The following is a 23,302-nucleotide window of genomic DNA, read 5'->3' on the forward strand; positions in this document are numbered from 1 at the left end:
AACGGAGTCCAGTCGCCCTTGTAACATCTCACTAACATCTGGGACTAGTGCAAAAATTGGGAGAGCTGCACCACACGTTACTCAACAACAGTGTGAGAAAGGGCAGGACTGGGTGTTAAATATTCCTGGATACAAGGTGTTCAGGAAAGAGAGTAAAGCAAGAAAGGGGAGAGGAATGGAGGTACTGATTAAGGAGAACATTGCAGTGCTGGAGAGAGAGGATATCCCTGAGGGGTCCAGGATGGAATCTGTTTGGCTGGAGATAAGGAACAAAAAAAAGGTGCAATTACATTGCTCGGTGTAGACTATAGGCCACCAACTAGCAGGAAAGGATGAAGAGGAACAAAGTTGCAAGGAAATTACAGAGAGATGCAAGAACTATAGGATTCTTTTTTTAAAATAATTCTTTCATGGGATGTCGGCTTCGCTGGCCAGGCCAGCATTTATTGCCCATCCCTAACTGCCCTTGAGAAGGTGGTGGTGAGCTGCCTTCTTGAACCGCTGCAGTCCATGTGGGGTAGGTACACCCACAGTGCTGTTAGGAAGTTAGTTCCAGGATTTTGACCCAGCGACAGTGAAGGAACGCCGATGTAGTTCCAAGTCAGGATGGTGTGTGACTTGGAGGGGAACTTGTAGGTGGTCGTGTTCCCATGTATGTGCTGCCCTTGTCCTTCCAGTTGGTAGAGGTCGCGGGTTTGGAAGGTGCTGTCCAAGGAGCCTTGGTGCATTGCTGCAGTGCATCTTGTAGATGGTACACACTGCTGCCACTGTGCGTCGGTGGTGGAGGGAGTGAATGTTTGAAGATGGGGTGCCAATCAAGCGGGCAGCTTTGTCCTGGATGGTGTCGAGCTTCTTGAGTGTTGTTGGAGCTGCACCCATCCAGGCAAGTGGAGAGTATTCCATCACACTCCTGACCTGTGCCTTGTAGATGGTGGACAGGCTTTGGGGCGTCAGGAGGTGAGTTACTCATCTCAGGATTCCTAGCCTCTGACCTGCTCTTGTAGCCACGGTATTTATATGGCTACTCCAGTTCAGTTTCTGGTCAATGGTAGCCCCTAGGATGTTGATAGTGGGGGTTTCAGTGATGGTAATGCCGTTGAATGTCAAGGGGAGATGGTTAGATTCTCTCTTGTTGGAGATGGTCATTGCCTGGCACTTGTGTGGCGCGAATGTTACTTGCCACTTATCAGCCCAAGCCTGGATATTGTCCAGGTCTTGCTGCATTTCTATACAGACTACTTCAGTATCTGATGAGTCACGAATGGTGCTGAACATTGTGCAATCATCAGCGAACATCCCCACTTCTGACCTTATGATTGAAGGAAGGTCATTGATGAAGCAGCTGAAGATGGTTGGGCCCAGGACACTACCCCGAGGAACTCCTGCAGTGATGTCCTGGAGCTCAGATGATTGACCTCCAACAACCACAACCATCTTCCTTTGTGCTAGGTATGACTCCAGCCAGTGGAGGGTTTTCCCCCTGATTCCCATTGTCCTCAGTTTTGCTTGGGCTCCTTGATGCCATGCTCGGTCGAATGCTGCCTTGATGTCAAGCGCAGTCACTCTCACCTCACCTCTTGAGTTCAGCTCATTTGTCCATATTTGAACCAAGGCTGTAATGAGGTCCGGAGCTGAGTGGTCCTGGTGGAACCCAAACTGAGCGTCACTGAGCAGGTTGTTGCTGAGCAAGTGCCGCTTGATGGCACTGTTGATGACACCTTCCATCACTTTACTGATGATTGAGAGGAGGCTAATGGGGCGGTAGTTGGCCGGGTTGGATTTGTCCTGCTTTTTGTGTACCGGACATACCTGGGCAATTTTCCACATTGCAGGGTAGATGCCAGTGTTGCAGCTGTACTGGAACAGCTTGGCTAGGGGCGCGGCAAGTTCTGGAGCACAGGTCTTCAGTCCTATTACTATCTTATAAAGGGGGACTTTAATTATCCAAACATAGACTGGGATATTAGAAGTGCAAAGGGCAGAGAGGGGCAAGAATTCCTAGAGGATGTTCAGGAAAATTTTCTACAGCAGTATGTTTCCAGTCCAATGAGAAAGGAGGCACTGCTAGAACTGGCTCCTGGGAATGAGATGGGCCAAGTGGATCAAATATAAGTAGCAGTACGTTTAGGGCACAGTGATCATTGTATCATAAGGCTTAGATTGGTAATTGAAAAGAATAAAGAACAATCTAGAGTCAGAATAATTAACTCGGGTAAAGCCAACTTCAATGGGATAAGAATGGATCTGGGCCGAATAAATTGGAATTAAAGGTTGGCAGGAAAAACAGTCACTGAACAATGGGCCACCTTCAAAGAAGAGATAGTTTGGACACAATCAAGGTGTATTCCTTTGAAGCACAAAGGTAGGGCAAATAAATCCAGAGCTGCCTGGATGACAAAAGAGACAGTGATGAAGAAGCAGAAGTGTGTTTATGACAGATATCAGATAAATAATACAATAGAGAACCAGGCCGAACATAGAAGGTTCAGAGGGAAAGTGAAAAAGAAAATAAGAGAAGCAAAGAGTGAGTATAAAAAGAGACTGGCAGCTTACATAAAATGGAAACCCAAGGTCTTCTATTGGCATGTAAATGGTAAAAGGGTGGTCAAAGGTCGAGTAGGGCCGATTAGATACCAAAAGGGGGATTTACACAAGGAGGCAGGGGGAATAGTTGAGGTCTTAAATGAATACTTTGCATGTCTTTACCAAAGAAGATATTGCTGCCCAGACCACAGTGGAAGAGGAGGTAATTAATACATTAGAAGGATTTAAAATTGATAAGGAGGTGGTATTGGATAAGCTTTCTATACTTAAAGTTGATAAATCACCAGGGACAGATGAGATGCATCCAAGGTTACTGCAGGAAGTGAGAGTGGAAATTGCAGAGGCCAAATTTTTCTGTCTTCCTTCGACTCAGGGGTGGTGCCAAAGGACTGGAGAGTGTTATGAAAGTTCCTCTGTGTTTTAGTTTAGTTTAGTTTAGAGATACAGCACTGAAACAGGCCCTTCAGCCCACCGAGTCTGTGCCGCCCATCAACCACCCATTTATACTAACCCTATACTAATTCCATATACCACATCCCCACCTGTCCCTATATTTCCCTACCACCTACTTATACTAGGGGCAATTTATAATGGCCAATTTACCTATCAACCTGCAAGTCTTTGGCATGTGGGAGGAAACCGGAACACCCGGAGGAAACCCACGCAGACACAGGGAGAACTTGCAAACTCCACACAGGCAGTACCCAGAATTGAACCCAGGTCGCTGGAGCTGTGAGGCTGCAGTGCTAACCACTGCGCCACTGTGCCGCCCTTTTTGTTAAATATATTTTTTAATGATTCATTTTTGTAAGGTTGAAGCAATGTTAAACTTTGGGGTTTTCAAAATGGGCCATTTAAAGGCCACTTGACTTTGAAAAACAGTCCCTGGAAATGTTTTTTTTTAAAAAGGGGCACAGAGTGGTCTTGTGAGGAAACAAGTCTTTCCAGGAAACCACCTGACTTCCAGCAACAACAACAAGCCTTTCTGGGAAACCACGTGACTTCCAGATCAATAAACAAGAGAACTTTGGACACCTGGACAAGTTGTTTATAAAACAGTGACAGGTCACGATTGATGGAGGTCAACTCCTGTTGTCGGTTTCACTTTTGAATTGGTGTTGAACTGCACAAAAAGGAAGAGAACTTCCAAGGAGAGAAGAGAATTCCTAAGGAAGGAGGAGAAGATCACAACCCAGCTCAGCTTTCCAGCACCTCTCTGAAAGACCCTGAAAGGTCCACTATGTCAACTCATCTCGTCTCCTGTCTTGCAAGAAAAGCCTGCTAAATTAATTCTCAACGCCGCATGAAAAAAACTGTTCTCAAAGATCCCAGTGACGCGTCAACGTGTACTCGGAGGCCAGCCTGTACGCCAATTTTGGAACACAACATATCTCATCTGTTTTTGTTCAAGAATGAGCAGGTATTCGGCTTAAGTGGCTTTTTCATCTTTTTCTTTTGTAACAGAGCTCTAAACAACAAGCCATTTTAAGGTGTGTGTGTGTGTGAGACTAAGGTCAAAAGGGAACTTTCAAATTTCAATCTATGTGTTTATGCTTTACTTCATTACTGGTTAACACTTGTTTTATAATAAACTGATAACTTTGCTGTTTATTAAAGAAACCTGGTGGTTTGTTTCACTCTGGGATAAAAATAGAGTCTATAATTGACCATATCAGTAAGTGGGAAAACATTTCAATATATGTTGTGACCCATGGAGAAGTGGAACCAGAATAAATTGTGCACTCCTCCCACCTCGGTCGTAACAGGAGTTGCAAATGTTACATCTCAGTTCAAAAAATGATGTAAAGAAAAGGACAGTCAGTATATCTTCAGTGGTGGGGAAACGCCGAGAAACAATAATTCAAGACCAAATTAAGTCGCATAGACAAATACAGGTTAATTAAGGAAAGCCAACACCGATTTCTTAAGGGAAAATCATGTTTAACTAAGTTGCTGGAGTTTTTTGAAGAGATAACAGAGAGAGTTGATGAGGGGAATGTTGTTGATGTGGTGTAAATGGACTCCCAGAATGTATTTGAAATGATGCTGCACAAGCGACTTGAGACAAATTATGGCACATGGAATAAAAGGGCCAGTGGCATGAATATGAAATTAGTTGAGTGACAGGAAACAGGGGGTAGTGGTTAATGGATGTTCTTCAGGCTGGAGGAAGCTTTGTAGTGGGGATCCCCAGGGATAAATATTGGGACCCTTGCTTTTCCTGTTATAAATTAATGACTTAGACCTTGGTGTACAGGGCCAAGGGATGGGCAGACAAATGGCAGATGAAGTTAAATGTGGATAAATGTGAAGTGATTCATTTTGATGGGAAGAATATGGAGAGACAATATAACAAAGGGTACAACTCTCAAGAGATGAAAGAGCAAAGAGCAGAGGGACCAGGGGGTATATGTGCAGAAGTCATTGAATGTGACAGGACAGGTTGTGAGAGCGTTAAATAAAGCACACAGTATCTTGGACTTTATTAATAGGGGCATAGAGTACAAGAGCAAGGAGGTTATGCTGAACTTATACAAGACACCAGTTCAGCCTCAGCGAGAGTACTGTGTCCAGTTCTGGGCACTGCGCCTTAGCAATGATGTGAAGGCGTTAGAGAGGGTGCAGAAAAGATTCATGAGAATGGTTCAAAGGTTGAGAAACTTCAGTTATGAAGATACTTGAAGAAGTTGGGACTGTTTTCTTTGGAGAAGACTGAGTGGAGATTTGATAGAGGCATTCAAAATCATGAGGGTTCTGGACAGAGTGGATATGGGAAAGCTGTTCCCACTCATGAAAAGATTGAGAACGAGAGGACACAGATTTAAAGTGATTGGCAAAAGAAGCAAAATGACTTGAGGGAAAACTTCTTCACGCAGCGAGTGGTTAGGATCTGGAATTTACTGCTTGAGAGGGTGGTGGAGGCAGGTTCAACTGAAGCATTCAAAAGGGAATTAGACTGTTATCTGAAAAGGAAGAATGTGCAGGATTATGGGGAGAAGGCAGAGGAATGGCACTGGGTGAATTGCTCATTCAGAGAGCCAGTGCAGATACCTTCTGCACTGTAACAATTCTGTGATTCTGTGAAATTATACTCATAAAATCACATTTATTGGCCAACGTCCCAGACTCCTTCAACAGCATCCCTGGGTAGGTTCTGTTGCACTGGCAATGGGGCACAGTGGAATACACTCGGCTGGGTCTGACCCTGAGAATCTACCACACTGACTGCAGACCCAATGTAGTCTCATGAATTCAGTAAAACTAGAGCATGGAAATCTCCTGCTCATTACAACCTGTCACCCTCCGGAACTGAAGACTCAGTTCTGTTCCATGTTGAAATGCACATGGAGGATGCACTGAGGATATAAAATGCATAGAACCTAGGCTAGGTGGGGAATTTAATTGTTCAGTTTCCAACCAATTTGATTCACCTCACAGATCATCAAGAAATGGTTGAACACATTGAACGAAGCAAAGGTTATTGGTTTGGAAGAATGAGAGGTGATCTCATACAAACATACAAAATTCTTACAGGGCTCGAAAGGGTAGATGCAGGAAGGATATTTCCCCTGGCTGGGGAGTCTATAATCAGGGGACACAGTGTCAGAATAAGGGGCAGGCCATTCAGGACTGACATGAGGAGGAATTTCTTCACTCAGATGGTGGTGAATCTTTGGAATTCTCTGCCCCAGAGGGCTGTGGAGGTTCAGTCATTGAGGATGTTCAAGACTGAGATTGATAGATTTCTACATATTGAAAACATCAAGGGATATGGGGATAATGCAGGAAAATGGTGTTGAAGTAGATCAACCATGATCTCATTGAATGGCGGAGTGGGCTCGAAGGGCTGAATGGCCTACTTCTGCTCCTATTTCTTAGGTTATGTTCCTTTCTGCACCTCATTCCTCTTTTCTACTTCTATATGCTGGTGCTGATCCACTGAATAAAACAGTCCTGTTGAGGTGAAACCCATCCCTTTTGAATTTGTGCCGCCTGGCCCAAAACTGGTCCCAATGGCCCAAGAATCTAAAGCCCTCCCTCCTGCACCATACCTCAAGTCACACATTGATGCTCCTTACCTTCCTACTTCTACTCTCTGTCTCCAATAAGGGACAGTCTAACCACTTTCCTTCCTCCTTCAATGACATTACCATCTCCGGCCACCATTGGTAAGGCAAAGAACTAGGTGCTGGGTGAGTGCACAGAGGCCAGTGTAAGAGGGAACAGAGAATTCCAGTGGCACCAGAAGTTTACAGGGATAGAGCAGTTTACAGAGATAGGGAAGGGCAAGACAATGAAGGTATTTAAATTGGAAATGGGGAATTTTAAATTGGAGTCAGAAATAAAAACTGAAAATGCTGAAAATACTCAGCAGGTCAAGCAGCATCTGTGGAGACAGAAACAGAGTTAACATTTCAGATCAATGACCTTTCATGTGAACTTTCATGGAGTCATTAGAGAATCAGGAACCACAATAAGTGAGTGAGCAAACGAGTGGTAGCTGAGCAGGACGTGGACAGGACAGGGAACAGGCAGCAGAGTTTTAGATGAACTGAAGTTTACAGAATGTGACAGTCGGGAGGCTGGTCAGGGAATCATTTAAATAATCGAGTTTAATGACTTAGACACGGATGATGGTTTAATCAGCAGATGGGCTAAGATAGGAGTTGAGTCAGGCAATATAATGGAGACAGCAGTGTAGACCCAGTAAAAACACATATAGTAAAAGCACATCAGAACTTAGTTGAAACAAAGGGGCTAATCACACGACAATGAACAGTGTGTTAAGGCATAGGGGGGCTGGGTAGAAAGGGGCCACAGCACACGGATGGCCAAGGAATTGTAGACAGTATAGAAAAGACATATTGATGATCCAATACACAGTCCTTGCACATAACAGATAAACATGGACACCAGATATAATTAGACTCATAGTAGACAATGGGAAACTGTAAAATGTTGAACAGGTTCTCACTGAGCCAAATAAGGAATTATCATTCTGTCATTATACCAGATCCCTATGAGTAAGTGAGAGGGGAGGGTCTTGGAAATAAGATTTAATCCCTGACTGAAACTGGGAAAGGCACGAGAACCCCGGGGAAGAACACTCGAGAAGATACCCCTGAGCCAAGGGCTCAGAGAAGAGCAGCCACAAGTCCGAGACTGATCACCTCGTGCCTTGGCGGGTAGAATACTGAGCAAGTAGTGAGAGCTTGTACTTTGATGATTTAGTGTGTGAATAAAATATTGATATACCTTTCACCAATCGGATTCCGTGGATTCTTTCAGAGTAAGTGCAGATTAGGCACAACAGCAGTATGGTGTATTTTTGATGTGGAGGGTATGGGATCGAAAGCTCAGTTCGAAGCAAATAGAATCTTAGTATCAAAGACTGTTAGACAGGAGGCCCTTTGTCCATTGTGTCCGTGCTAGCTCTCTGCAAGAGCAACTCACCTAGTCCCACTTCCTTGCCTTTTCTCCGAAGTCCTGCAAATTTTTTTCCTCTTCATCTCTTCAGATAATTATTCAATTCTCTTTTGAAAGCCTCAATTGAATCTGCCTCAACCACACTCTCAGACAGTGTATTCCAGATCCGAACCACTCACTGCATAAAAAAACTTCTTCCTCATGTCACTGTTGTTTCTTTTACCAATCACCTTCAATCAGTGTCCTCTGGTTCTCGATCCTCTGCCAACGGGAGTAATTTCTCCCGATCTACTCTGTCCAGACCCCTCATGATTTTGAATAATCTCCTCTCAACCTTCTCTTCTCTGAGCAGAACATCTCCAGCTTCTCCAATCAATTCACCAAAATAAAGTTCCTCATAAAGGCCTGCTTGGGTCTGCAAATGAAACCCGACCCGAGTCCAACAGCACTACATCCGAGCCGAGCCCAACCTGGCCCGAGCTCTTTCATTTTTCCCGCGCCTGACCCAACCACCGGAATATAATCAAATTTATTGAAGATGTTGTGCTCTACCTTCGATGGAATCACTCACTGCATACTGGTGCGCAGTGTTTCCCAACTTGACATACTGGCTGTCACTGTGTCTGACCCAGCCCAACCCGACCTGAACCCGAATGCTGGACCCGGAAGAGCGACCCAACCCAACCCGAACCCAACACATGTCATCGGGTCCCGTCGGATTCGGGTTGGGTAGCCATGCTCTAGTTCCTCATCCCTGGAACCATTCTCCTGAATCTTCTCTGCACCCTCTTTAATGCCTTCACATTCTCCTAAAGGGTGGTGCCCAGAACAGGACACAATATCCTGGAGGGTCTGAACCAGTGTTTTACACAGGTTTATCTTAACTGCCTTGTTTTTGTACTCTATGCCCCTAATTATAAAGCCCAGGATGCCGTATGCTTTGTGAACTCCTTTCTCAACCTGCTCTGCCACCTTCAATTATTTCTGCACATATACCCCAGGTCCTTCTGCTCCTGCACCTCATTTAGAATTTCACTCTTTATTTTATATTGTCTCTCCTCATTCTTCCTATCAAAACGTATCACTTCATACTTCACTGCATTAAATTTCACCTGCTACTTGTCCACCCATTCCACCAGCCTGTCTACGTCCACTTGAAGTTCACTGTCCTCCTCACAGTTCACAATACTTTCAAGTTTTCTGTCATCCACAAATTTTGAAATTGTGCCCTGTACACACAACCCTAGGTCATTAATATATATCAAGAAAAGCACTGGTACCAACACCGACCCCTGAGGAAACTCACTATATAACTTCCTCCAGTCCGAGGAAATGGGATGCAGAGTTTATGAACATTTAGGTGCAGCCTCAAACAGTGGTCATGGAGGGGGATGGAAAGAAGTGGCAAGGAGACAGAGTTTGTGTTAAAAGAAGAAGACAATGTCATTAGTCATCACAATATTTAACTTGAGGAAAATTCAAACTAAATAAACTGTGAAAGAACAATGAGCCGGATTTTGTGATCAGTGGTGAAAGGATTACACCAGTCAATCATCACACTGGCAATTGTCCATCAAAATTTTATAGGCATTTGTGCTGGAGGTTCTTCTCAGTCAACTCTTGAAAACACACAAACCCCTTTACAAAGCATCTGGGATCCGTGTGAACAGGGGAAGATAGTGTGTATCCTTAACCAGTCAGATTGAAAATTTGTTAATAAACAGCACGGAGTCTGAAGCAGGAAGTGTCAGTTTGGATATTTAATTCAATGTCAAACCAGGTACAGAAAGCACAATAACATGAGGGAAAGAATAATCAGATCGGGAGAGAGGGAAAAGAGACAGCAAGAAAAAGTAATAAATATTAAAATGCATTTATTTTCTTTAATCTCCAACAATAATTTAAATTTGAAGGAACGAGACTCCACAATTGTAAAAGTTATTTTTCCATGCCAGAGAGGTTGTTTGGCAGTAACTAAGATTTATCACTCTGCTAAAAAATTACTTACACTGGAATGAACAAGCTGTAACATTTTTTTTGACCAGTTTAATGTGTATCTATTCGGTAAATTCAGCAATTTCACACAGTTCAATGGTAAATCACCAATGAAGCTTTTGGAGGAGCACGGTGTCTCAGACAGAAACTGTGAGATTTCTGTGTTTAACTGGGCATGTGCAGTGGCTAAAAGTTACTGTCCGGTTTAATGTTAATAATGACAAGCGCTGTTAGCCTCACTATTATTTCTACTGCAAAATCCAGCTGCTGATAAAAACATTAAACTACAACATTTTATCTCCTAGTCATGCTTTCCAGAACCAAAATGGAGCAGAAGTCAATCCATTTATCGGAAAATAACAGACAGAATATATTCAATTTCCTGATGTTCCGCCAGGCTGTGGTGTTCCACAGCAAGAGCACAGGGGTAGGAAATTACAGAGTGAATGAGCTCAATTTCCTGCTATTTCTCTGCAGTGAGGTTCCACAGTAAGACACGTATAGGAAGTAAAAGCATCGGGGAAAGAAAAACTGACATGCAGATTGCTAGGATGCTGTTAATGAGGAATGTGGAATTACTGTTACAGTGAGGGATTTGAGAACTTTAGGCTCATTCCACTCGAGGGTGAGCAGATTAAGTGAGAAGTTGCTGCAGGTCTTCAGATTCTGAAGAGAAATGATCAAATAAATAGATTATAGTTTTCACTGATTGGCCAAAGAGCAAATCTTTAAGTAAATTTGATGCATTCAGGTTGAATTTGGAAAAATGTCTTCATACACACAATGTGTTTAAAAAGCATAATTTACTCCCAAAAACTACTGGGCAAATGTTTATTAATGAGAATTCTGTTGGTGTGTGGAGAAGTAGGAAAGCTAGAGTATGGAGAATGATCATAAAACTGGGAGTAGATTGAGTGGATATTAATGTTAATGGGTGGTAAACAGATGCTTGAGATTAGAATAGTTTTTCAACTTGTGCAGGTGGTAGCAGATCCATCGTCCATTATATACCCTGTCTCATTTTCATTCCCATTTACTTCTCTTCCATTAAAAGGAACTAACAGAACATTACAGGCTGTTTGTATGGAATTTTCTAAAGTGCTCTTCCGGGGAGTGACCCTCCACAGCAAGTTCTACTGTCCAGATTGTGCCTGCACTGAAGTTGGAATTGGTGATGTGTGGGGGAGAATAAACCCTGCACAACATCAGGTTTTCAATCCCCATCGCTGGCTTCTGGTTAGTTTCCCTGTTTGGGTCTCACATTTTATCCATTTGAAGATTTTTGTTTTTGTTCTTGAAATGCCGGTAATACCCGCTGGGTATTTTCACCTCTTCATATCATTGTTTCAGATTCATAATATGTTCAGGTTTATCCATTTCTTTCCTGTTTAACCTGTTTCTCTTCTGTAACATTCTATGATTGTAAAATCTGATATCCTGTTAGTTCTGTGGTGTTTAAATAATCCAAACTCATTCTGTGTCCCTCTCACTTACCCGATGTTCTTGTCCACTGAAATGTCTCTCATATGTTAACAATGAACTGACTCCGTCCACTCCTTCTTCAATCGCCTGTTCTAGTCTGTCCCGGTAGAATGTTGTCAACTTGAACAACTGGTAATCGTCGTAATTTGTGAAGAAATCATTGATGGTGGAGTTCGGATCTGTGAACACAAATGGAGAAAACTAAACACATTATCGACATTCTATCCAGAATGTGACATTTCCTCTTATAACAAACGGCTACAACCTTCACTGAGACAAACATCTTCTGAAAACCCAGATATACCACATGTGCTACATTCTATAAATCTCAACAAAGATGTCTCTTAATGTGTTCGGATATTGTGCTCATGAATGGAAAATAATGTTTACTTTGGATAGATACTTACATACTTATAAACACTCTACACATGGGTAGGGTAAATGCTCAATATTCACAAACCCTTCAGGGAAAAGTATTGAAGAAATTGGAGAAAGTGATTGGGGATTCTAGTGGTTACTGACCGGTGATAAGGGGTGTGGGTGGTTCCCACTCTTTACCTTCCAACTGACCGAAAATGTGTTTGGTTAAAGTGATGTGCCAGTGCTCTGAGTGTCTTTTGGTCAAATAAACAGACAAGTGACAGGTTTTCTCATAGGTTGAAAACAGAAGATTAAATATTTTTTCACTATTCCCAAAATGGCTGTCACCTCATTCATGTCCACATTTACTCTCACACTCATGCACAGGGATAGATAGATAGAGAGGTAAAGGGGTAAGTAGGTCAAAGTGAGGTTGGTGTTCGTGGTTTACAGTAACCCTGTGAGAACTTCTCTGGTGGATGGGCTTTTTCTTTTAAAGTTGCAGGCTTGGGTTGCTTGTAGACTTGAGCTTGTTGAAATGTTTGTAGGATTTCTGGTGGTTACGATTTCAGACTTGAGTTTATCTTAAATCTAATCTGTCTTTTATTTCGCAGATCAACTTAACAGTTGCTGTTAGGGTTGGGGAAGGTGAGTTTTCGACCAGCTTTAAACAGGGTTCACTCAGGCTCTGCTTGCAGCTGCACCTCGTTAATTAGAGAATTGGTTTAAACCAGTTTTCAGGGGGCGAGAGTGAGTCAGTATAAAAGTGAGCCACCTTACAGTGCTGACTTTCTTTGCATTGGAGTGCTGACTTGTGTTGCAATGGAGTACTACAGTGGAAGTTTGGTCAGTGAGGAAGTTCGGGAAGGAGGGAGCGAGGAGCTCCTTTCATTTCCTACCTGTCCTCAGAGTGAGGGGAGCCGAGAGCTTCCAAAGAGCACAGCTGACTGGGAGAAGACTCGGAGGGCGGTGTTCTGGACCGGTAAGTATAAAAAACTTACCTCTGGTAAAAAAAAACTGAACATGATGTCACAGGAAATCTGTGACCTGATTGGCTGGTAGGGATTTTTTTTACTGAATTTGAAAAAATTGATAAAAATAGATTAAAACCTTAATTAACTGATAAATGAGTAACTAAACCAGAGGGAGGAGATTACTGTACTTAGTTAGCATTTAATATTTATAGTAGGAATCTAGCACAAGGGACCATATAGTTATAACAATTTAGTAAGGATTTAATAAATTAATTTAAGATAAATAAATACTTATTAATTAGTGATAGAAATGTCAGTTAGAGGGGTGAAGTGCTTCACCTGTGAGATGTGGGAGGTCCGTGACACTTCCAGCGTTCCAGACGACTACATCTGCAGGAAGTGTACCCAGTTGCAGCTCCTCACAGCCCGCATGGATCGGTTGGAGCGGCAACTGGATGCACTTAGGAGCATGCAGGTGGCAGAGAGCATCATAGACAGGAGTTTTAGAGAAGTGGTTACACCCAAGGTGCAGGCAGATAGATGGGTGACCGCTAGAAGGGGCAGGCAGTCAGTGCAGGAATCCCCTGTGGCTATTCCCCTCTCGAACAAAATACTGTTTTGGATACTGTTGGGGGGGTTGGTCTATCAGGGGAAAACAGCAGCAGCCAGAGCAGTGGCACCACGGCTGGCACTGTTGTTCAGCAGGAAGGGACAAAGCGCAGAAGAGCAATAGTTATAGGGGACTCTATAGTCAGGGGCACAGATAGGCGCTTCTGTGGACGTGAAAGAGACTCCAGGATGGTATGTTGCCTCCCTGGTGCCAGGGTCAAAGATGTCTCTGAACGGACAGGGGGCATTCTGATGGGGGAGGGTGAACAGCCAGATGTTGTGATACACATCGGTACCAATAACATAGGCAGGAAGAGTGATGAGGTCCTGCAGGGGGAGTTTAGGGAGTTAGATAGAAAGTTAAAAGACAGGACCTCGAGGGTTGTAATCTCGGGATTACTCCCTGTGCCACATGCCAGTGAGGCGTGAAATAGAAAGATAGTACAGCGAAACATGTGGCTGAACAGCTGGTGTAGAAGGGAGGGTTTCAGATATCTGGAGCATTGGGATCTCTTCAGGGACAGATGGGACCTGTACAAGAAGGGCGGGTTGCATCTAAACTGGAGGGGCACAAATATCCTGGCTGCGAGGTTTGCTAGTGTCACTTGGGAGGGTTTAAACTAGTGTGGCAGGGGGGTGGGAACCAGAACAGTAGGACAACAAGTGAAATAAATGAGGGGGAACTAGTAAATAAGGCCAGTAAGACTAAGAGGAAGAGCAGGCAGGGAGATGTTGCGGAGCACAGCGGGACTGGTAGTCTGAAGTGCATTTGTTTCAATGCGAGAAGTATAACAGATAAGGCAGATGAACTTAGAGCTTGGATTAGTACTTGGAACTATGATGTTGCTATTACAGAGACTTGATTGAGGGAAGGACAGGATTGGCAGCTAAATGTTCCAGGATTTAGATGCATCAGGCGAGATAGAGGGGGATGTAAAAGGGGTGGGGGAGTTGCATTACTGGTTAAGGAGAATATCACAGCTGTACTGTGGGAGGACACCTCGGAGGGGTCGTGCAGCGAGGCAATATGGGTGGAGCTCAGGAATAGGAAGGGTGCAGTCACGATGTTGGGGGTTTTCTACAGGCCTCCCAACAGCCAGCCGGGGGGGGGAGGTGTAGAGGAGCAGATATGTCGACAGATTTTGGAAAGATGTAAAGGTAACAGGGTTGTGGTGGTGGGTGATTTTAACTTCCCCAATATTGACTGGGACTCACTTCGTGCTAGGGGCTGAGATGGGGAAGGATTGGTAAGGAGCATCCAGGAGGGCTTCTTGAAACAGTATGTCGATAGTCCAACTAGGGATGGGGCCATTCTGGACCTGGTATTGGGGAATGAGCCCGGCCAGGTGGTTGAGGTTTCAGTGGGGGAGCATTTCGGGAGCAGTGACCATAATTCCATAAGTATTAAGGTACTTGTGGATAAGGATAAGAGTAGTTCTCGGGTGAAGGTGCTAAATTGGGGGAAGGCTAATTATAACAATATTAGGCAGGAACTGAAGAATTTAGATTGGGGGCGGCTGTTTGAGGGTAAATCAACATCTGACATGTGGGAATCTTTCAAATGTCAGTTGATTAGAATCCAGGACCAGCATGCTCCTGTGAGGAAGAAGGATAGGTTTGGCAAGTTTCGGGAACCTTGGATAACGCGGGAATATTGTGAGCCTGGTCAAAAAGAAAAAGGAAGCATTCGTAAGGGCTGGAAGGCTAGGAAGAGACAAATCCCTTGAGGAATATAAAGACAGTAGAAAACAATTAAGCAAGGAGTCAGGAGGGCTAAAAGGGGTCATGAAAAGTCATAGGAAAACAGGATTAAGGATAATCCCAAGGCTTTTTATACATATATGAAGAGCAGGAGGGTAACTAGGGAAAGGGTTGGCCCGCTCAAGGACAGAGAAGGGAATCTATGTGTGGAGCCAGAGGAAATGGGCGAGGTACTAAATGAGTACTTTGCATCAGTATTCACCAAAGAGAAGGATTTGGTGGATGATGAGCCTAGGGAGGGGAGTGTGGATAGTCTCAGTCATCTCATTATCAAAAAGGAGGAGGTGTTGGGTGTCTTGCAAAGCATTATGGTAGATAAGTCCCCAGGGCCTGATGGGATATACCCCAGAATACTAAGGGAGTCAAGGGAAGAAATTGCTGGGGCCTTGACAGAAAACTTTGCATCCTCATTGGCTACAGGTGAGGTCCCAGAGGACTGAAGAATAGCCAATGTTGTTCCTTTGTTTAAGAAGGGTAGCAAGGATAATCCAGGACATTATAGGCCGGTGAGCCTTACATCAGTGGTAGGGAAATTATTAGAGAGGATTCTTTGGGACAGGATTTACTCCCATTTAGAAACAAACAAACTTATTAGCCAGAGGCAGCATGGTTTTGTGAAGGGGAGGTCGTGTCTCTCTAATTTGATTGAGTTTTTTGAGGAAGTGACCAAGATGATTGATGATGGGAGGGCAGTGAATGTTATCTATATGGACTTCAGTAAAGCCTTTGACAAGGTCCCTCATGGCAGACTGATACAAAAGGTGAAGTCACACAGGATCAGAGGTGAGCTGGCAAGATGGATACAGAACTGGCTCTGTCATCGAAGACAGAGGGTAGCAGCGGAAGGGTGCTTTTCTGAATGGAGGCATGTGAATAGTGGTGTTCCGCAGGGATCAGTGCTGGGACCTTTGCTCTTTGTAGCATATATAAATGATCTGGAGGAAAATTCAGCTGGTCTGATTAGTAAGTTTGCAGACGACACAAAGGTTGGAGGAGTTGCGGATAGTGATGAGGATTGTCAGAGGATACAGTAGGATATAGATCGGTTGGAGACTTGGGCGGAGAAATGGCAGATGGAGTTTAATTCGGACAAATGTGAGGTAATGCATTTTGGAAGATCTAATGCAGGTGGGAAGTATACAGTAAATGGCAGAACTCTTAGGAGTATTGACAGGCAGAGAGATATGGGCGTATAGGTCCACAGGTCACAAAGTGGCAACGCAGGTGGATAAGGTAGTCAAGAAGGCATACGGTTTGCTTGCCTTCATCGGTCGGGGCATAGAGTATAAAAATTGGCAAGTCATGCTGCAGCTGTACAGAACTTTAGTTAGGCCGCACTTAGAATATTGCGTGCAATTCTGGTCACCACATTACCAGAAGGATGTGGAGGCTTTGGAGAGAGTACAGAAGAGGTTTACCAGGATGTTGCCTGGTCTGGAGGGCATTAGCTGTGAGGAGAGGTTGGATAAACTCGGATTGTTTTCACTGGAACGACGGAGGTGGAGGGGTGACATGATAGAGGTTTACAATGTTATGAGCGGCATGGACAGAGTGGATAGTCAGAAGCTTTTTCCCAGGGTGGAAGAGTCAGTTACTAGGGGACATCGGTTTAAGGTGAGAGGGGCAAACTTTAGAGGGGATGTGCGAGGCAAGTTCTTTACACAGAGGGTGGTGAGTGCCTGGAACTTGCTGCCGGGGGAGGTGGTGGAAGCAGGTACGATAATGACGTTTAATAGGCATCTTGACAAATATATGAATAGGATGGGAATAGAGGGATACGGACCCCGGAAGTGCAGAAGGTTTTAGTTTAGGCAGGCATCAAGATCGGCGCAGGCTTGGAGGGCCGAATGGCCTGTTCCTGTGCTGTACTGTTCTTTTTGTTCTTTGAGTTGATGGTCACTTTAAACTCTATGTTGTGGTGCAGCAGGGTTTGTCCTCCTTGGCTGGGCTGCTTTCGAAGGTGTCACCTGGATGATTTGTTGAAATCTCTGTCTCTCTGCAGAGGGCTGGCTTTCGAAGGTAAAAATCTCTCACAATTCAAAAATGTCTCTTGACGGTTCAGGATGAGTGTAATTGACACCGCTTAGCTTGGAATACATATACTGTTTGATCCTCGGTGGAAAAGTGATTTTTTTTTATACAAGTCTTCAATTTGAGTTCTACATTTTCAATTGAGGGAGGAAGGAAGGAAGGAATGGGGGTCACACGACTGCACACATGATACACACACCTCAATTTTCCAACTGCTGCAGCTGGCATTAACAGCCATTTCTTGTTTCAGTGTTTTAGATCATCCCCTTCTTTGAGGCACAATTATACTTAAAATTCCTTTCACATCTAAATGTAGCCCCAGAATTTGTTTTAAACCTGGTGCTGTGAATTGTCTCTTGCCTTTAAGTCCGAGTTACGTGTTGTCAAACAGAATTGGTTTTACTCTAGCATCTGTAGTACTTTGGGAACTTTAATATCAAACATGTCGTTGTTTGTGAGGTTTTGCCTGAAGAGTAATTCAATTTTGGCTCCTGAGTCCTTGAAGTGATCATTTTTTTTCAGGGGGATGCAGGGACCTCTTTTCTGAGCCAAGGTTTGTAATGTGGAAATTTCTGTTACTGCATTGTTTTTGGCTGGTGGCAAGAGATACTGTCTGTACAGACTTTAACCCCTTAACTGCTGTTTCCACAACACATGGACTCAGTAGCTCAAACTCCAGCATATCGATAACTCATCTCTCGGTTGATAAACTGATTTTTAGCCCCAGTGAAGCATAGGGATTCTCCTCCTGCACTTTGTCCTTAGTGGATTCTAATCGCTGGGTTTCATTAGCTTTGGATTTAGAAACTGATTGTTTGATTCTTCAGTGTACAAATCCACACTGACCTCACTCCTAGTTTTCTTGTGACTTTCACAAATGCTGCTTACCTCAGGAAATTTTACCTTCCCTTTTCCTTTACCTCGGGGATGGGTTTTTCTTTAACCTGACCCATGCCCTCTGGGATATTATTGTTCGCAGGTGGCTGTCCAGCTTCCACTGCACTTCCTTGTGGCACTTAAGCTAGATGAGGCAGCTCCCTCACTTTTGACTTGCCTGTTTGGCAACTTTCTTTGTCCCTATTTAAATCTTTAAATAAGGTTTCGGCTCACCATATATCTGGCACTTTTCCTTCAATCTTTGCTGCTTTTATCACAGCTCCTTTAAATTCTACTGGCTCCATCCTGGCCTTTTTAAATTCTACTGGCTTTCCTTTAGTGTCTTTAATTTTTATTGACCCCCTGTGGGATTTTTGGAACTTCCTCAGCCCACAGCAGCTGCACAGAAATTTGCTTGTTCACTTCAGTTTCCCCAGTCTCCGTGGACTGTTCTGGACCTTCTGGAAAAAATACTGTGCTTCCTGCCAAGTCATTGCCCAGCAATAGGTCGACCCCGGCACTGGTAAGCTCAGAATGACCCTAACCATCACTACACTGGTGACCAACTTACTTCGCAGGTTAACATTAAATGAGGGAACCTTTAAGCATTTGCTGGTCGGCCCTTTACCAATACAATGGTACTTGTTCAGCTTTCGTGCAGCATTTTTGCAATCTTTACTACCAGCAGTGTTTGTAGACAACTGGTATCCCTGAGGATAGTTATCTCTTTGCCTGGTGCCTGGGATACAAAAGGAGTAATTTTCCCGTTGTGCAAAATTTTTTGTAGCCAACCTGATATTGTGTGATATTGGAACACATGCTCACAACTTGTATCGCGATAGTCACTGGCTTGACTGCAGTGTCCAATCTACCTTAACAGGCCCAGATTTTCCACAGTGGTAACACACTGTGCGTGCACCGACTGGTTTATCATCTTGGTTCCTTCTTTTAATCGTTGAAGACTGATCTGTTTTTCCTTCCCTTCTCTCCTTTTCTCAAGCCCATTTCTGCTTCTTCTACATCCATCTCATTTCTCCCTGACCTGTAAGAGTTACTTGTTTATTCTGAATTTAAGGTCTGTGTGTTAATTCATAATCGGTCATTTTTGCTGTGTCTCTCACCCTGTTAATTCTTTGTTCTTCAATTTGGGTTCTTATATCAGTTGGCACATTACTTTTAGATTCTTCCAGAAAAATCACTTCTGTCAAATTTTCACATGAGGGTTTTAGCTTGAGAGATCGAGAGCCAAATGTTTAATTCTTTCAAATTCATTGCCAGTCCAGGCAGGTCTCTTCCTAACATTTCAAACCTGTTACCGACAGGCTTCAGGGACTAACTTGTCCACATTCAGAATTGCTGTTTTAGTTTGTTCATAATCGAGACAGCTTTCTTCTGATAACAGAGAAAAAGCTTTACGAGCTCTTCATGCCAATTCGTCTTGCAAGAGGAGAGTCCAATATTCTTTCAGTCACTTTAGCCAATTAGCTATTTTCTCAAATGAGTTAAAATAGGACTCGACCTCTTCCTCATTGAATTTTGGCACTAACCGTGAGTGTCTCAAAACATCAAAATTTTGCTCCGAATTGGGGATAAGGTTTGAGTGGCTGGTAACATTTCCACCTTGTACTGGCAGCCTGTTTAACTCGAACTCTCTCACCTCCCTTTCTTCCTGCAATTGTATTTACTCCCTTTTCAACTGAAACGCTCTTTCCTCTTTTTCTTTCTGAAACTGCATCTCCTCTTTTCGACTGAATTTTAGCTGGGATTATTTTCTCAGACTCCAGTTCAATGCTTTTTTTTTCCTTCTGGTTGAGAGGTAAATTTAAAATGGCTAGCTAGACTCTTCAATATTTCAGGTTTCTTTGTTTTCTGTATAAAAGTGTCTCCCACGTCAGTAACTACAACTTTTAAATCTTCAATACTTAATTGAATGTATTATGGGATATGTCTCCCTGCTCTACAACTCCTTAGCATTAAAGATGGCCATGTCTTTTGTTTTTACCAACGTGGAGAAGAAAAGAATGAACCTCTACGTGTCTCTGGTTAGGCCCCAACTAGAGAACTGTCCAGTTCTGGTCACCACTCTTCAGGAAGGATGTGAGGGTCCTTGAGAGGGTGCAGAGGAGATTTACCAGAATGGTTTCAGCGGTGGAGAATTTAGTTACAAGGTTAGGTTGGAAAAGCTGGGTTTGTTCTCCATGGAACAAAGGAGATTGAGCGGAGATTTACTAAAAGTGTGCATGATTATGACCGGCTTTGATAAGTTAGATAAGGAAAAGCTGTTCCCATTAACAAATGTTACAAGGACTAGGGGACACAGATTGAAAGCTTTGGGCAAAAGATGTCGGGGGAATATGAGGAAATACTTTTTTACACAGGGTGGTAATGACCTGGAACTCACTGCCCACAAGGGTGGTGGAAGTGGAGACGATCAATAACTTCAAGAGGAAGTTGGATGGTCACCTGAGAGAAATAGACTTGCAGGGCGACGGGGATCGAGCCAGGGAGTGAGACTGACAGCATAACTACGTGGAGAGCTGGCATGGACTCGACGGGCCAAATGGCCTCCTTCTATGCTGTAAATGATATGAGAAAACCTGTTTGCTTAATTTTCCACAAATCTCTTGTCTAACCTGCTGGTTCAGCTGCTGGCTTCAAACCCCCAATTTCTTACTGACAGGTGGTAAGGGGTGTGGGTCATTCCCACTGTTTAACTAAACACGTTTGTGGTCAGTTGAAAGGTAACGTGATGGGTTAGTCCTTTGAGTATCTTTAGGTCAAATAAACAAATAAATGACAGGTTTTATCACAGGGTTAACACAAAAGATTAAATATTTATTTTTTCACTATTCCCAAAATGGTGGCAACCCCAGTCACATCCGCATTCACTCACACACTCATACACAAGAATAGAAAGGAAAAGGGGTAAGTAGGTCAAAGTGAGGTTGGTGTTCGTGGTTTGCAGTAAACCTGTTGGAACTTCTCTGGTGGATGGGCTTTTTCATTTAAAGTTGCAGGCCTGGGTTGCTTGTAGACTTGAACTTGTTGAGATGTTTGTATATTTTCTGGTGGTTCAGATTTCAGAATTGAGTTGATGGTCATTTTAAATTCTGTGCTGTGGTGTAGCAGGGTTCATCTGCCTTGGCTGGGCTGCTTTCAAAGCTGTCAGCTGGATGACTTGCTGAGATCTCTCTCCCTCTCCCCAGAGTGCTGCTTTTTTAAGGTAAGAAATCTCTCACATTAGCTTCTGTTAGGAGACACTTCTTCCCTGTGGTGACCAACAATGGACCAGGATGTGGTTATTTCACACCTTTGTTGTTTCAGAAGAATCCATTCAATTGAAAAATGTCTCTTGATGGTTCAGGATGAGTGTAATTGACACCTCTTAGCTTGAAATGTATCCTTTTGTCCTTGCCAGACAGGAAGACAGTTTGAATATACTGTGACCTTCAGTGGCCATTTCCTTCCAGCACATTATCCACATTTTTAAAAGTCAATTTTTTTATAACGCTTCAATTGAGTTCTGTATTTTCAATCGCTGCACTCCACATGAGCATGACATAATGCACACATCTCTAAAGGTAGACAAATAATGTTGTGAAGAGATAGCTGGTGAAAAATGGGTGTATTCATAGGATAGCTGACATCAAGTCAAAGGAGGGGGCAATAGAACAACAAAGTGATTCCTGACAACGCAGCAGACCGCTGACATCAGAGTGCACCAAGATGCACAGACACGCAGTTACATCTTGCCAGGACTAAGTGGCATGCGCGGGATGATGTCATCATGCAGCACTAATGTCATCGCGTATCGGCACCTGGTCCATCTTCGCACATGCGCATTGAAGCATCGGGTATCCAGCACCACGCCCCCCCCCTGTTTCGCTGGAGGAAGTGGCTGAATGGGAGACTTTGAGGCTGGACCTTGATCGCCTCGGCAACTCACTCTAAGCCTCGTCCCTTCCTTCCCTTAGTTGCTCGCTCCAGACCTCGCTGCTCCCCCTCCCCACAACCGATTGTTACTCGCTTCGTACCACCCCGCTCTCCGGCTGCTAGCTCTGGGCTGCGCTGCTTCCCTCCTCTCGGCCACTTGCTCTGGAGAGTGGGGTGGCGTGAGCGGGGATCAATTGGAAAATCAAGTATAAAATTCCTTTTGCATTCAATAGGATTACTGGAATATTAAATGTTTCTGAGGATTACAGTTAGTATCCGATAACTACATAGTAGCATATGACTGGGCTTCCATCCAACTTAATGTAAGGTTAGTTTGCTGGAACAATGTCGCTATAAGCATTTCCTGTGATAAATTGAGCAGCACCATCTTTAATCCTGGCAGCTGACTGAACGTCGCAGACACTGACGTTCCAGTTGAAGAGCCTCTATTTGCGCATGTGCAAGCGCTGCGCCACCTAGTGGTTGTATTGTCAGCAAACGCAGCCTGAGAACAATCAAAGTTTGCTCAACGAGCTGGGCTTGAAGGAACATCTCAAAAAGTGAGGTGGAGAGGCTGAGGGGATCAGGCAGGGAATTCCAGAACTTAGGATCTGGACAGCTGAAGGGCCGTTGCCAACGGCGAGGCAAAAGAAATGGGGGCTGCACAAGAGACCCGAGTTAGAGGAACATTCTCAGTGTTGTAGGATTGGAGGAGGTTACAGAGATGTGTAAAGGAAGTCAATGGAAGGATTTGAACACATGGATGAAAATGTTAATATCAGGTGGTGATTTAAAAATTATGGGATAAAGGGGGCAGTAGCAGCATGGATACAAAATTGGTTAAGGGTTAGAAAACTGTTGGTTCCCATGGTTCAGCACTAGGACCACTGGTGTTTTTGATGCACCTTAATGACTTGGAATTGGGTGTGCAAGTGCAGGGAACAATTTAGGAATTTGCAGGTCACATGAAACTTGGAAGTATAGTTAATGGTGAGGAAAATGATAATGGACATCAAGAGATCATAGACAGGCTGGTAGAATGAGTGGGCACATGGCAGCTGAAATTCAATACAGCAAAGTGTGATGTCTGGAATAATGAGGAGAGACAATACAAGCTAATGGTACAATTTTAAAGGAGGTGTCAGAACAGAGAAGCCTGGGGTGTTAGTGAACAAATCTTGGACAGTGGCAGGGCAGGCTAACAAAGCAGTTAATAACACATATGGGATCCTGGGCTTTATAAATAGAGACATAGAGCACAATAGTCAGGAGGTTATACTAAACCTATATAATACAGTTCAGCACCAACC

General features: G+C 43.8%; 1 protein-coding gene across 1 annotated transcript in view; it reads right to left on the bottom strand.

The window, feature by feature from the left end:
- Window positions 1–21,864, bottom strand: part of LOC137345184 (NACHT, LRR and PYD domains-containing protein 3-like) — a 71,407-nt gene extending 49,543 nt beyond the window's left edge. The window contains exons 1-4 of the mRNA XM_068008649.1: window positions 21,813–21,864; window positions 18,631–18,798; window positions 17,895–17,975; window positions 11,461–11,627 (exon numbers count right to left, since the gene is read on the bottom strand). Coding sequence (XP_067864750.1) covers window positions 11,461–11,627; window positions 17,895–17,975; window positions 18,631–18,798; window positions 21,813–21,864 — 468 coding nt within the window. The remainder of the gene's footprint in view (window positions 1–11,460; window positions 11,628–17,894; window positions 17,976–18,630; window positions 18,799–21,812) is intronic.
- Between the last annotated feature and the right edge of the window lie 1,438 nt (window positions 21,865–23,302).

The sequence above is a fragment of the Heterodontus francisci genome, chromosome 28 (genome assembly GCF_036365525.1).
Source record: "Heterodontus francisci isolate sHetFra1 chromosome 28, sHetFra1.hap1, whole genome shotgun sequence".
Taxonomy (NCBI): Eukaryota; Metazoa; Chordata; class Chondrichthyes; order Heterodontiformes; family Heterodontidae; genus Heterodontus; species Heterodontus francisci.